Below are 14,931 nucleotides of genomic sequence, written 5' to 3'. Positions count from 1 at the left end.
GAAGAATTGATAACCTCCCCTTTTTTGAAGCCGGTTAAAAATGTCTGAGTCTTTGTAAATTTTATGTAAATAAAATGCAATTGATGATACTTTAAAAAGTTTATTTATTTATTTTATACTGTAAATAAAACTTTCATAAATGTATTTGAAATAGCGAATTTTCAGTATTTGCTGATGATATATGTTTAGAAGTATAAACCCTTTCCCCCCAAAAATATATTCCTGCGTGCGCCCCTGGCATTTAGTATTTATTATTTGTAAAAAATATATTTTTACTTTCAAAATGTTTGTAATTTTAAACATTTCATGTGTATATTTTAAACAACTCATGTTCAAAATCAAATCTTGAACATCTTGTGCGTATACTTGAACAGATTCTGGTTGAAAAATAAACACTTTTCAGTAGTAATTTTACATGCACTTTTTAGAGTGTACCACTGCAGACCTAACATAAGCTCTCTACTCTTATATGCTCAAGTCATACTCTCATGTTAACATTAACATGAACTTTATACATATACTTACATAGCGAGCTATGTACTTATGTATACCGTTTACACTATATTAAATAGTATTTAAATACCTATGTTAAATATATATAAGATACAGTAATAAAGAGAACGTACAAGACACAACATGGTGTCAGGTGACATAGCCTTTAGTCACAGTTAAAAAACAAAAATAATAATAAATAAATGACGTGAAACGATAGTGCCAAGTCAGGCATAGCTACGGTGACCATCCGTCCTTTATTTTAAAGGACATTCCTTTATTTTAACCCCCTGTCCTTTATAATTTTTTTCAAAATAAAGGACGCCTTTTGTCTTTATTTCTTAAACTGTCCTTTAAATATGTTCTGCATTTTTCAGAGGTAAATTTTTAAACACAGAATATGAAAAATAAAAATGTTCCTTATAAAATAAAATGAACACCTTCGCCAAGAGGTAAGCTCCGTATGGAGATTGGTTGACCACCCGTATGCGTAACTGTGGGCGTCGTGTTCCTCCAATTATACATACGGAGAGGACCGTACCGACGATTCCCACACGCTCGTCCTACCCAACCCTTCCCTCCCATCTTTCCCTATCCTTTCCCCCCTAATACAGGGTGTTATGCGTCACCGTGCCTATTGGATGGTTTGCAGCCAGGGGTATCCGGCTGCATTCTAACGGCGCTCTCCTGATACCGGATCACCTCAGGAGGTAGAATGACCTTGCCACGGCGGAGGGGACCGCTGTGGTCGATGTCTCCCTTCTTCCCCCCCCCCCCCCCCCCCCCCCCCCCTAAATACGTAGTCCGCCACGCTCGCCACGTCAGGCAGTGCGGACGTTTATGAAAAAATGAACCACAACAAAAAACCCGCCTCGGATAACCGAGAACCCCCCAAAAAAAGCAGACCCACCCAGTCAGAAAGGTCCGGTCTGTCCTCGAACAAGACCAAGCAAGCCAGCGGTGCAAAGCCTGTGGCCAAGCAAGGGCTGAGCATACGCTCCGTCCCCTCTGGGACTGCCTCAACGGCAACGAGGCCCCCTTGGGCAACCGGTCTAGCCATGTCCCTAGACAAGCTAGCGAGGATGTAAATCCGTCCGGTGCTGATAGCAGACCCACCCTCGCAGATAGGTCTTCGGGAGGCAAGGGCAGCCCTGTCGGAACACAAGTTAGCCCTGCTGCCGTCCCCGCCACTCCAGGAGACAAGGGAACATCGACAGGTGCAATCCCTAAAGCGGCGTCGGCGACATCAGACCGCATGGCTAAGCCAGCGGCCTCTGAGGTGCGCCATTCTGGCACTAATGTAGCGATGGGCAGTAGCCGTCCCCAGAAGCACATTAGTACATCAGAAAGGTACTATCGTACCAGACGGTCATCCCTCAGAATCCTGGAGAGACTGAGGGACAAGAAGCTAGAAGAACTGACCGCAGAAGAGCTGGACTCAAGAAAATGGGCCGAAAAGTTTATGGCTGAACACCAGGCGAAAGCCAAACAAGATTCTGCTCAAGGCAAGCGGAAGTCCTCAAGGGAGCTAAGCTCGGAACCCAAGAGAACAAGGGTATCCGCCATTTTAACAGCCGACAAGCTGCAGAAAAGATCCTTCGCGGACGCGGCGAAGGACACATTTACTAGGGCTGTGACAGACCCCAGCTCACTTCATGGTGCAATATCACCACAGAACTGGGACCTGGCCAACAGGCGACTCTTGGCCGTCTATAAGGAGGTTCTAGGGGAAAACCCAGGACCACCCCCCAGTTGTGCGGACGCCGGTTGGTTCCAAAACCGCGTCAAACTGACAAGGTGCGCAGACCAGAGATCCGTCGACCTATACACCCTGGCCATCAGTCGCGTAGGCGAGGTCTGGCCGGGTGCACGCCTTGAGGTGATAAAGCGGGAAGACATTCCCAATCGGCCCAGATCCAGGGCCTGTATTCCACACTTCCACACGAACCCACAGGAAGTGCTTTAATGGATACGCATGGGCAACCCCGAGCTACCCACCCACGACTGGAAGGTAGCAAAGATATTCGATATCGATGGAAAGCGAAGGTTAGCGGTAATAGTCCTCAACGAGGAATCAGTAGAACCGCTAGCCAACCAAAACTGGAGGATAAATTATGGCTTCCAAGCCTTGAACCTCCACGTTTATCGGCAGGACGTGTCAGGGAAACAACACCCTACCGACGAAGCGAACGCAGCGGAAAGTGCTACTGACGACGAAGTGGCATCCACCTCCGGAATGGTAGGCGAACTCTTCGAGGGGGTGACTCTAGAAGAGGGGGCGGGGGACCACTCCTACATTTCCGACACCATGGTGGACGAAGAGGACGTCAACCAGACTGTGGTTGGCTGTCCAGCAGCAGCACGCGAAACTGATGGTGGGGATAGTTCAGATTAATCTCCACCACTGCAAGGCGGCCTCAGCCGCACTTCTCCTCCGTCTCGCCGAAAGAGAAGAGGAGATCGCACTCATCCAGGAGCTTTGGGTCATAAAAGATCGGGTTTGTGGATTTAATATGAAAGGATATAAGCTGTTCTATGTAACTGACAAAGGTAAACCCAGGTCGTGCATATTGATAAAAAAGTGTATTAATGCATTTCTCTTGATACAGTTTAGCGATGCGGACAACTTCATCATAGCAGTGGAATCAGGCGGAGGGTCTATTTGGCTGGCTTCCACATACATGGCCCACAGCAGACACACTACCTCCACCAGCTTTCTTAACCTCCTCAGCGTTGGTCGTCTTGCCGTGGCGAGGGGGCTTAAATGGTGTCATGGTATAACTCACAGTGTGAATTGTATCATGCCTCCATGAACTAAGAGGGAAGCCTGGTATTGAAGCCTTCGGCAATATTCCTTAACAATCCAAGCTGGAGTGTTGTTTTTATTGCTGAAGGTGGAAATGGCAGGATTACCGTACCAACACTACCCAAGCCAAGGTGTGTAGGCAACCGTGCCGATGGATGAATGGCCAGCGGGTAGTAAAAAAATGGCTGGTCGCGTACGGTCCCCTCCGATGCCCGGGCAAGGTCGGTTGTAAGAAGTGCCTTCTCTATGCATGCCGGCTCTGCGGACGAGTGACTAACCCTTTCCGGACTACTCGTGGGACCACATATGGAACAAAAACAAACAAAAACAAACAAACAACAACAACAAACAAACCAACAACAGCAACAGGAACAGCGTACCAGCGAAGAAGGGGACGACGTAACGCTGTCAGAGGAGGAGCAGCTCCTCAAATCCCCAAGGTCAGGTAAGATGGCTGCAAGTACTCCTGGTGGCGCCAGCCATAGTACCCCAGTTGTACAAGCGCCAGAAACCAGCAGGGTGGAAGATGCCAGACAAAGTATCACCACTCTGCAAATAGTTAAAAATAGCACCGGTAGTGCCTGCCGTAGTACTCCGGACGAGCAGCCAACAACCAGCAAATCGGCGGCCGTTACAGGCAGCAACCCCGCCTCTAAGAAAAGAAAACCCTCGGGCGTGGTCATGAGACAGATGTACCAGAAGGCGCTGTATATGTTAAATAAAATTGACAAAAATGCAGCGGCCGGTACGGTGCATGAGCGTGACGAGGAAGACAAGGCAAAATACAGGCAAATAGTGGAAGAGTACGAAAAGCTACAGGCAGATCGTGCAGCCACAATCGAGGCCACCGAAGCGAAGAAGCGGAATCGCTCTCATAACGAAGGCGGCCAAGGGGCCATCGCAAAGAAGGCTAAGCAAGGTGGTGTTGCGGAGTCCGCAGCACCCGCGAAGCATCGCTATTTTAGTGACGTCGCCAGAGATCATCTACAGGCGGCGATAATAGATGAAAATAGCAAGACACCGCTAGCAGTGCAGCAAAAATGGGTGGAGATTGATGTGAGGCTGTCGAGCCTCGTAATGAACCACGTACTCGACAACCCCGAAGGTCCTCACCCAGAGTTCGACTCGTCGGAATCCCTACGGGGATACCGGGTAGTCAAGTGCGCGAACCAGTTCTCCCTGGATTTCCTTGCTGGATGCGTCGCTAAGATCAGCGACACTTTTGTCGGCTTGAAGCTCAAGCTGATCCCAGCTAAGGACATTCCAAGGAGACCACGTGCGCGCATTTGGCTGCCTCCGATGGATGAACCAGGCGAAAAGTTGCTGCGGTGTCTTAAGCTACATAACAAAGACATACCGGCGATCGAGGAATGGGAACTTATAAAAGTTGAAAAGCCAAGAAGGCCTACAAATAAGCCCATTCTACTAGCTATTTGTGCAGAGTCACTAGACGCCTTAGAGAAGGCTGACTATCGGCTCTGCTTCGGTATCCGTAAGGCTAGAGTGCGGGTATTCCTCGGAGAGGTTAGCCCGGTAGAAGAAGATCCCGGGGTTGATGGAGCAGGTGAGCTTCTCATGGGTGTGAAGCTGACAGATGACCCAGAACCGGAAACTTAAAGTAGGCCAAATAAATCTGCAGCACTCCAAATGTGCTACAGATAATCTAGTTGTCCTTCTCAGTGAGGAGGATATAGACATTAGCCTAATTCAAGAGCCCTGGGTCAAGCACGATACAATCATGGGACTAAATATAAACAATTATAAACTCTACTATAAGAGCGAGGTGGGTAAACCGCGGGCGTGTATTCTTATCAAGAACGGTATAAATGCATTCCTTTGCTCTAATTTCAGCACATCAGATACAACAATGGTTAAGGTAGAGACCACCGGACAGCCAAGTATACTCCTGGTCTCATCATACATGGCCCACGATAGGGACAGTCCGCCAACCGAAATCCAGGAGATAATAGCCAAAAACCCCAGACAGATTATAGTCGTCGGCTGCGATGCGAATGCAAGGCATCCAGTTTGGGGTAGTTCTACGGAGAACGACCGAGGTGAGTCTTTACTACACTTCTTATTAAATACTAACTTAAGCATCTGCAATAGAGGTAATACACCCACATTCATATTCCCGAGTTCAAACCGGTTTCCTGGATGGGAGGAGGTGCTGGATCTGACCCTGTTGTCAGAGAACGACAGCGTGTCTGTAGAAGAGTGGAGAGTATCTGATAGGCCTTCAATGTCTGATCACCGTCTGATCCTCTTTAATCTGCACGGAATTTCCAGCACCCCCTCAAAATACAGAAACCCCCACAGGACTAATTGGGAAAGATATAGTAACACAATTAAGCATAAACTAAGTAAGCTCCCACTAAATACAACTGTCACTACAGTTGAGGACCTTGATAATAGAGTAAATAAACTGGAAGAGGTTATGAAGAAAGCCTTTGAAAGATCAACTCCAGTTAGTACAGCAAGAAAGAAATCCCCACCCTGGTGGAATGGGGATCTCAGAGCCCAAAGAGACAAATTAAGGAAAATCTACAATGATTGCTTTAGAACTAAAAACTGGGCGCCTTATAAAAGCGCCCTCAGATCTTATAAAAAGGAGTTGAGAAAATCTAAAACTAAATCCTGGCAATCTTACTGCTCTTCTATAGAGAACTCTAAAGACTCAGCCAGGCTCAGCAAAATCCTATCAAAAGAACACACAAATATCACACTCATTAAGGGAGAAAACGGGGTGTGGACGAACACAGCTAGTGATTCTCTAAACACGTTAGTCAAGTTCCATTTCCCAGGATGTATTCGACATCCACCCACATCAGGGTCAATTGAACCTGGTTCAACTAGCAGTATACTGTTGAACTCGATCGTGAGCAGGGAAAAGATTATTTACGCTATTAACAGCTTCTCTCCCTTCAAATCCCCTGGACCAGATGGCGTAATCCCAGCAATGCTCCAGAGGGTGAAGGGAGAGATAGCACCGTTACTCGTGACTATTTTTAAGGCTACCATTACCTTGTGCTACATTCCTAAAAGCTGGAGAAGGGTAAAAGTCGTGTTCATACCCAAGCCAGGAAGGAAAAACCACGAAACAGCAAAAGATTTTAGACCCCTAAGCCTTACCTCCTTTGTGCTTAAAACAATGGAAAGGCTTCTCGACATTTATATACGATCGCTGTTAGGTGAAGCGACACTCTCAACAGCACAACATGCATACATCAAAGGCAGATCCACTGAATCTGCTTTGCATGAAGTGGTGAGCTTAATAGAAAGATCGTTGCACTTTAAACAATATACTCTGGCGGCATTTCTTGACATCGAGGGCGCATTTAATAACATTGAGGTTGACACCATCATAGAATCTTTGATAGATATTGGTGTTGACGACAGTGTTTGTAGATGGATACGATCGATGCTAGTCAATAGAATCATTCAGGCAACAAATGGGGCTAACTCTATTACACATCATGTGAACAGGGGCACTCCACAGGGCGGAGTGCTCTCACCACTGCTATGGGTGATAGCCCTGAACGGTATATTGCTAGAACTCAATAGAGGGGGAGTCAAAGTTGTGGCGTATGCGGATGATGTTGTAATAGCAGCCACAGGTCCATTCCTCTCTACCGTTAGCGAAATCCTTGAAGGAACCCTGGGAAGACTACACGCCTGGGCTACGAGAAGCGGCCTAAATGTGAACCCAGCGAAGACAGAACTTATCCTATTTACAAACAGACACAAACTACCACAATTCAAGCTACCATCGCTGGACGGCAATGCGCTCTCATTGTCCCCCAGCGCAAAGTATCTTGGAGTCGTGCTCGATAACAAACTTAACTGGAAAACCAATATCGAATTCCGTAGACAGAAGGCCTACATAGCATACTACACTTGCAAGAGAATCTTCAGTAGAAACTGGGGACTAAATCCTAAACTTGTGATGTGGATGTATACCGCGATCATAAGACCAATTCTAACATACGGCGCCTTGGTTTGGTGGCCCGGCCTAAGCAGACAATATAATGTCAGCAAGCTAAGAAGCATACAAAGGGCAGCAAGCGCAGGAGTAACAGGCGCACTAAGATCCTGCCCGGCAGAAGCTTTAAACGCCATCCTCAATTTAATTCCTATTGATCTCCACCTGAAAGAAGTGGCTATGAAATCGGCGGTCAGACTCAGAGAGTCGGGCCTTTGGAGGACTAGACACTTCGGACATGGGTTGATCATAAATCAAATGCAACTAAATAGGACGACAGATTATATGGTAGGCAATTTGGACTTCAGCTGTAACGCGCAAGTGCTATTCCCATCCAGAAGGGACTGGAGAAGAGACCGAGTGGCCGACCGAGAAGAGATCTCTCTATACACCGATGGATCCAAGATGGATTGCGGTGTGGGAGCAGGTGTCTACTCCAAGGAACTAGGCGTGGCTCTGTCTCTGCGGTTGGGAAATAATACAAGCATCTTCCAAGCGGAAGTCCTAGGGATCCTAGAAGCCTGCAAAATCCTAGGCAATAGGGTTGGACACAGCAGTAAAGCAACAATATATTCTGACAGCCAGGCGGCGCTATTGGCAATAGCGTCACCGGTTACCAAATCCAAACTAGTTGGGGAATGCAAAGTAATATTGCGCTCAGTGTCTCAGTCAAATACCGTCTCTCTTGTCTGGGTTCCCGGACATAGGAACATAGAAGGCAATGAGAAGGCGGATGAGTTGGCGAAGGCAGGAGCCGGTTTGGATGAATCCCAGGCAGTGGCACTGGGTTGCCCTCTTGGAGTAGTCCAAAGAGAGATTACTACGCATTTCCTTGAACTGGCTAGACGCAGGTGGTCAGATATACAGACTTGTAGGATAGCGAGAAAACTATGGCCTGACTATAACAGGGCGAAAACCTTAGACCTGCTTAGCAGATCAAGGCCAGAGGTATTCAGAATTTTAGCAACCATCACAGGCCACTGGCCCATAGGCAAACATGCGGCAAAAATAGGTCTACCCCATAATATGATTTGCCGCAGCTGTCAACTAGAAGATAGCGAAGAAAGTGTCCAGCATTTCCTGTGTGAATGTCCAGGCCTTTCGAACATTAGACACAAGACGTTAGGGAAACATCTAATAGCTGAACTAACCGACCTATCAGGAGCTACCATTAGCGAAATCGGCAGATTCATTAGAGAGTCGAAATGGTTCGACCTAGCAACATAGACACATAGCACAGACAAGATATTTATCCCCCGCGAGAAGTGCATCAAAATGGCGCAATAATGCGCTAATTGTATCCTGGGCAGCGACTAGGAAGCACTGCAACCAACCAACCAACCTCCACCACAATTCTTAATGAGCGCGATAATGGAGGCTTCTAGACGCGGCACTCCGATGGTCATAGGAGCAGACGCGAATGCCCATCATCACATATGGGGCAGCTCAGATACAATAAACGCGGTGAGTCGATATTCGAGTTCATTATGTACAATAACTTACAGGTTAGCAACGTAGGTGATACCCCTACCTTTGTGACGTCTGTTAGAAGGGAGGTCCTTGACATTACATGTGTCAATGAGCAGGTGGCAGAACTTTTGAATGACTGGACAGTCTCAAAAGACAACTCCTTTTCAGATCACATGTACGTCGTTTACAACCTATATGTACCAGTAAGAAAACAACAAGCGGTCTTAAACCGCAGAAAAACAAATTGGAAAAAATTTTAAACAATCTTTTCTAATAATATTTCCGACCTCACAAATCAAATCAACTCGGAACATCAACTTGATAACGTCGTAGACGATATAACTAAAGCATTTCATCGTGCAGCAAAATTAGCCTGCCCAATCAGGGCAACAAGTAGGAAACCAAAACCTCCATGGTGGTCCACTGAAATTGCAACCCTCACAAGGAAATGCAGATCAAAATTTAATGAAGCTAAGAGATCCAACTCTTGGAGTGAATTTAAAGACTGGCAACGCCGATTTAAGTATGCAATAAGAGACGCTAAACGCTCCTCATGGAGGAACTTCTGTCAGAAGATGGAAAGTACTTCGGAGGCCAGCAGATTGCGCAAAAAACTATCTATGAGTCCCAGCAATATTAGCTATCTCATCAAGGAGGATGGTGATTGGACAACTAGCAGCGAAGAAACTCTAGAGCTTCTTGTACAGACACACTTTCCGGGTTGCCTTCACAGTAGAGTCACAAATACCCGAATCATAGGCAACCATGATGACATTGCAGCGAATATCATAACCGAGGAGAACATAAAGCGTGCTATTAGCAGCTTCCAACCGTTTAAATCTCCGGGACCAGACGGCATTATTCCCGCTGACCTACAGCATACAGCAGGAATGATTGCACCCATACTCGTACCAGTCTTTGAAGCAGTGTTACGACTTAATTATATACCCCACAAATGGGAGGAGGTAAGAGTAGATTTCATTCCCAAGGCAGGGAAAACAACACAGACGAGACCAAAAGACTTCAGACCAATTAGTCTGTCGTCTTTCCTGTTGAAATCTCTAGAGAGACTAATAGATGGGCACATTAGAGACAAGGTGGGCAGCAAACTTTCGGCAGCCCAACATGCCTACAACAAAGGGAGATCAGTCGAAACAGCACTCCATTCTTTAGTGCACACAATCGAAAGATCACTTTATTACATAGAATACACCCTCGCGGCCTTCCTGGACATCGAGGGTGCTTTCAACAATGTATCTCCTGCAGCGATTATCTCATCTCTGATAAATCTGGGAGTAAGCAATTCACTAACCTCATTTATTGAACGAATGTTAATCGGCCGAGAAATAAGCGCAGGTGAATCAGTAATAAAAACGTTCCCAGTCAGGGCTACACCCCAGGGGGGAGTAATATCACCGCTCCTGTGGAACATAGCGGTAGACAGTCTTCTTCGGGAACTTGAAGACATTGGCGGTCAGATAATTGCATACGCCGATGATATTGTAATAGCTATCTCGAGTAAACATCTCTCAAGATTGACAGATCTGATCCAAAGATCCCTCAACAAACTATCCCTGTGGTGTAACAGGCGAGGACTGGGAGTGAATCCTAAAAAAACAGACCTTGTGCTGTTCACCAGGAAGCACAAGATACCTGATATCGGGAACATAACTCTAGAGGGCAACACCCTCGCAATAAAGGAAGAGACCAAATATCTAGGTCTCATAGTATATAGGAAACTAAACTGGGGGCCCAACGTTTCAGAGAGTGCGCAAAGCAATAGTGGCACTATATTCCTGCAGCAGAGCAATAGGGGAAAAATGGGGGATGGAACCCAAAATAATACACTGGCTATACACGGCGGTGGTTAGGCCAATTCTCTATCACGGTATAGTGGTATGGTGGAACACACTTGGGAAAGGGGTAAACTTCAAAAAAATGGACAAGGTTCAAAGGCTTGCGTCCACACTCATAACTGGTGCGATGAGAATAACACCATCCAAGGCACTGTATGCCCCACTGAATTTTCTTCCGGTGGACCTACATGCCAAACAAGTCGCAAGTGGCGCGGCAATTCGAATGAACATTCTAAATAATAAGTGGTCCAATACCAGTTATGGTCACAATATTAACGGAGTTTCCGGGGCTACCCGGATTGGTAGACTATGCACTTCCGGAACCTGCACCCGCTACAGCGTTCGCGACCCTCCTACCCTCAAGGGAAGAGTGAAGGCATGACGTTGTAAGTAGTGGAGAGTCCATCCATGTATACACAGATGGCTCAAAGCTCGAGGGAAGGGTTGGAGGAGGTGTATATTCCCATCAGCTTTCGTCTCCCGGACCACTGTAGCGTTTTTCAGGCTGAACTGATGGCAATCGACAGGGCCACGAAACTGGTAAAGTGTGATATGATACCCCAAGTTGATATCTATATCTTCACTGACAGCCAGGCGGCAATAAAGTCCCTCACGAAGCAGTCGACAACCTCCATGGTATCCATGAAATGCCGCGCATCTCTTAGCGAGATGGCTGAGTCATTTCGCCCAAAGGTAATATGGGTTCCGGGACACTGCGACATAGAGAGGAATTGTAAGGCCGACGAACTGGCGCGACTTGGCACGAAACTTCCTTTTGAGGATATAAACGACGAAATAGGAATACCCTTGCAAACTTGTAAGCTACTTATCTCCGAGAGGCTCACTAAAGTAGCGAACGAAAGGTGGCAGGACGAAATCACCTGCGAAACTGCCAAACAATTATGGCCGGTACTCAGCGCCAAACGCACTGGCCTACTACTGAGTCTAAATAAATCCAATATAGATTATTAGTATCCGTCATAACAGGACACTGCCTAATTGGCAAGCACGCCTATCGACTTGGCCTACGTTCACATGACTTCTGTAGAAGTTGTCAAGATGATGAAGAGGAGGAAACGATTCTGCACCTGTTGTGTCAATGCCCTGCTCTATCTAGACGAAGACTCTCCACTCTCGGTAGGCAATTCTTCGACAACTTGGAGGACCTTAGATGCGTCGAAATCAGGGATCAAATGGTTCAAAATGGTTTTAGAAGGGATTGGGAGATGCTGACCCAACATGCGGCATCACAATGGGCCCTGAGCCTAAGTGTGTCTTATAGACGACCGCGACAACCTACCTACCTACCTACCTTCGCCAGTTTGTTTCGCACCCCACTTAAGAGTTTTTATTTAATAGGTAATCTTTGCACAATCTATAGAGCACAGGGAAAGTTGTGCCCAGGATCGTGTTGCACGCTGAGTTTCCAGTTCCACTTAAAGAGAACCATAAACCCCCTGCTGCACAGTGGTTCTTAACTGGCATTTAGTGTTCGTAATTCACTGGAGCCTTCATTTTTTCACTTAATTTGATAATTTTTTTTTATTAAAGCTTATAATATTTGCAAGAGACCAGTTGAGCCTGATTTGTGAATTTTTATTTGATTGTATTAATTTTTTTAGAGCAAAATACAGAAAAAGTGGCAATTTTTAAGAAAATGTATTCTCCTGTTCCAGTTAATAAATGTTACATAACAAAGACTAGTTAAAAACAATTGTATGGTTCCCCAAAACGAAAAAATTACAAAAAAAATGTTTGAAATGTTATAAAAAAAGGTTCACAAATATAATTTTTTTTTGTTTTTAGTAAAAATTGGTTGAAAAATGAAGACTGCGGTGGATTATGAGCATTAAATTCCAATTTTGAACCACTGTGTGCTGACTTCGGCGTGCAGTATGAATTATGGTAAATGCATTTTGGCAGCAAAGGATGGCGAAGTCCTTGAAAAGGATTTGGCTTCATTTTTCGGAATGGGTTAATTAACTGGTAAATATTTGATTTTAATTGCGATATGGGTAAGGTACTTTTATCATACAAGTTGTATGTACGTATTCCCAAATAGTTTTGAAAAAAATGTCCTTTATTTTAAATTGGTAATATGGTCACCGTAGGCATAGCTAGTGATCAATTAATGCAAAACCAACAAATTTTGTCGGTTGCCACGTCGATTCCACCCATAAATACTAAAGTTTCTAACGTATCATTGAAGTGGAAAAATTGGTACATCCAATTTAAAATATTTTTTCGAGCATCCAATTTGGAACATCAGACAGACCAGAGGAAAGTTCTTGCACCATATTGGAGCAGATAAGAAGAACATTGTAAATTCGTTCAATGTAGACATCGACACAATAAGCTACGATGACCTAGTTAACAAACTACAACTTTACTTCGTGCCGAAGAAGAATATTGGTATGGAGCGTCATACATTTTTCACCCGTCGTCAACAAGTTGGAGAATCGATTGACGCATATGCCACAAGTCTAAAAAATTTAAGTCTCTCGTGTGAATTCAAAGTCGTTCAAAGTCGTATGTCAACAACAAAACCAACAACGCAGCAGCCGCCGCCTCCTCCAAATTATTACAACCGTCAAGCCGAGAACAACTCTCAAAGCCGAAGTCATCGCCATCATATAATCGATGTGGACAAGTACATAGAAACAAATGCCCTGCTATCGGCGTTACTTGTCATACATGCAACAGAAAAAATCATTTTTCAAAAATGTGCTTTCTTAAGCCGGGTTCAACGCAAAAGTTTGTAAGAAACATTCGCACATCCGAAGATTTATTTGTGGGAATTTTGGAATCTCACGTGGACGTTAGTAAATCAAGCAACACAACTCATACAGAGGATTTCGCAAAAAGTAACGCCGATACCAAGAACGATTGTAGGTGTAAGCAACAGTCAGCAAACAACTTGTGTAAAGAGGTAACGGTAAGCAATTTATCATCGCGTGAGTGGAATATAAAAGCTGAAATTAGCAACAAAACAATCGTGTTTCGTGGCGCTCAAGCTAATATCCTATCGCTTGGTACAGTAAACATTTTAAAATTGCATAGTTCTTTGCACAGGCCACAGCATAGTACAAACATTTTAACCTTTAGTGGCGAAAACTTACCATTTGCTGTGAACTAAAGGAATTGAATCCTAATTACAATTACTGGGGAATGTAATTGTAATTGTAATGTAATTGCATTTACCCAGCTCTGATCGGAGCCGACTGAGTGGGTGAATTCAGTTGTCTTGATTAAAAAAGCAAATGCGAGATTATGTCTCTGTTTGGATCCGAGAAACCTTAATAAGGCAATTCTTAGACCACATTACCCGTTTCCAAACATCGACGATTGTAAATCAAAATTGAGTGGTTCAAAATTTTTCAGTTCATTAGACGCCAATTGTGGATTTTGGATGGTTCCGCTTGACGACTATTCTTCCAAGCTGTGTACATTTAATACACCTTTTGGTCGTTTCCGCTTCTTACGTCTACCTTTTGGTATCAATGCAGCCCCTGAAATTTTTCATGCTACAATGGTTAAACTTTTCGGAGATATACAAGGTCTACTGATATATATGGATGATTTTTTAATTTATTCGTCTTCAATAGAAAGCCACAACGCAATTTTAACAAAAGTGCTGGAACGAGCAAAGTTAGTTGGTTTAAAATTCAATAAAAATAAATCGAAAGTAATTCAAAACGAAATAAAGTTTATAGAACATGTTTTTAATAAAGATGGCGATAGACCCGACATAGAAAAAATTAGAGCAATTTTAGACATGCTAAAACCAAACTCAGTCGCAGATCTACAACATTTCTTAGGTATGGTGAATTACTTAGGGTCAGTACAAAATATAAATTTGAAAAACCTTCTAAAAACAGACGTCCAATGGCACTGGGATGCAATCCATGACCAAGAATTTAATAGGTTAAAAGCGTTATTGACGCAATCACCTGTCTTAACATATTTTAATCCAAATAAAACTTTAACTCTTTCTGTCGATGCATCGAAATTTGCTGTCGGTGCTACAATATTACACGATCGAAATCCTATCGGTTATGCGTTAGCTTCCTTAACTAATTGTCAAGTAAACTACGCTCAAATTGAAAAGGAGCTATTTGCCATTTTATTCGGATGTACAAAATTCCACCAATATATTTTTGGGACTAGCGTAGTGGTAGAAACTGATCACAAGCCTTTAGTTACTCTATTTAATAAACCCTTATATAAGAAAACTGCAAGATTGCAACGCTTTATGCTACGTTTGCAAGGTTACAAGTTAACAGTACAGTACAAACCTGGAAAATTCCTTTATATTGCAGATACTC

The 14,931-nt window shown here is 44.5% G+C and overlaps 1 protein-coding gene across 1 annotated transcript; it reads left to right on the top strand.

Moving 5' to 3' along the window:
* Positions 1 to 3,748: 3,748 nt before the first annotated feature.
* Positions 3,749 to 5,175, top strand: LOC118734968. Its single transcript, XM_036464564.1, has 2 exons — positions 3,749 to 5,081; positions 5,150 to 5,175. The coding sequence occupies exon 1, from the start codon at positions 3,749 to 3,751 to the stop codon at positions 4,913 to 4,915; it is 1,167 nt and encodes a 388-aa protein (XP_036320457.1). The 3' UTR covers positions 4,916 to 5,081; positions 5,150 to 5,175.
* The last annotated feature ends 9,756 nt before the right edge of the window (positions 5,176 to 14,931 follow it).

This window comes from Rhagoletis pomonella, unplaced genomic scaffold, assembly GCF_013731165.1.
Source record: "Rhagoletis pomonella isolate Grant_MI unplaced genomic scaffold, Rhpom_1.0 Rhpom_scaffold_00001, whole genome shotgun sequence".
NCBI lineage: Eukaryota > Metazoa > Arthropoda > Insecta > Diptera > Tephritidae > Rhagoletis > Rhagoletis pomonella.
This window is presented reverse-complemented; position numbering and strand designations above follow the sequence as displayed.

Coding starts and splice junctions, on each gene's coding strand:
- LOC118734968 (XM_036464564.1), top strand. CDS start 3,749: ATGGCTGCAAGTACTCCTGGTGGCGCCAGCCATAGTACCCCAGTTGTA.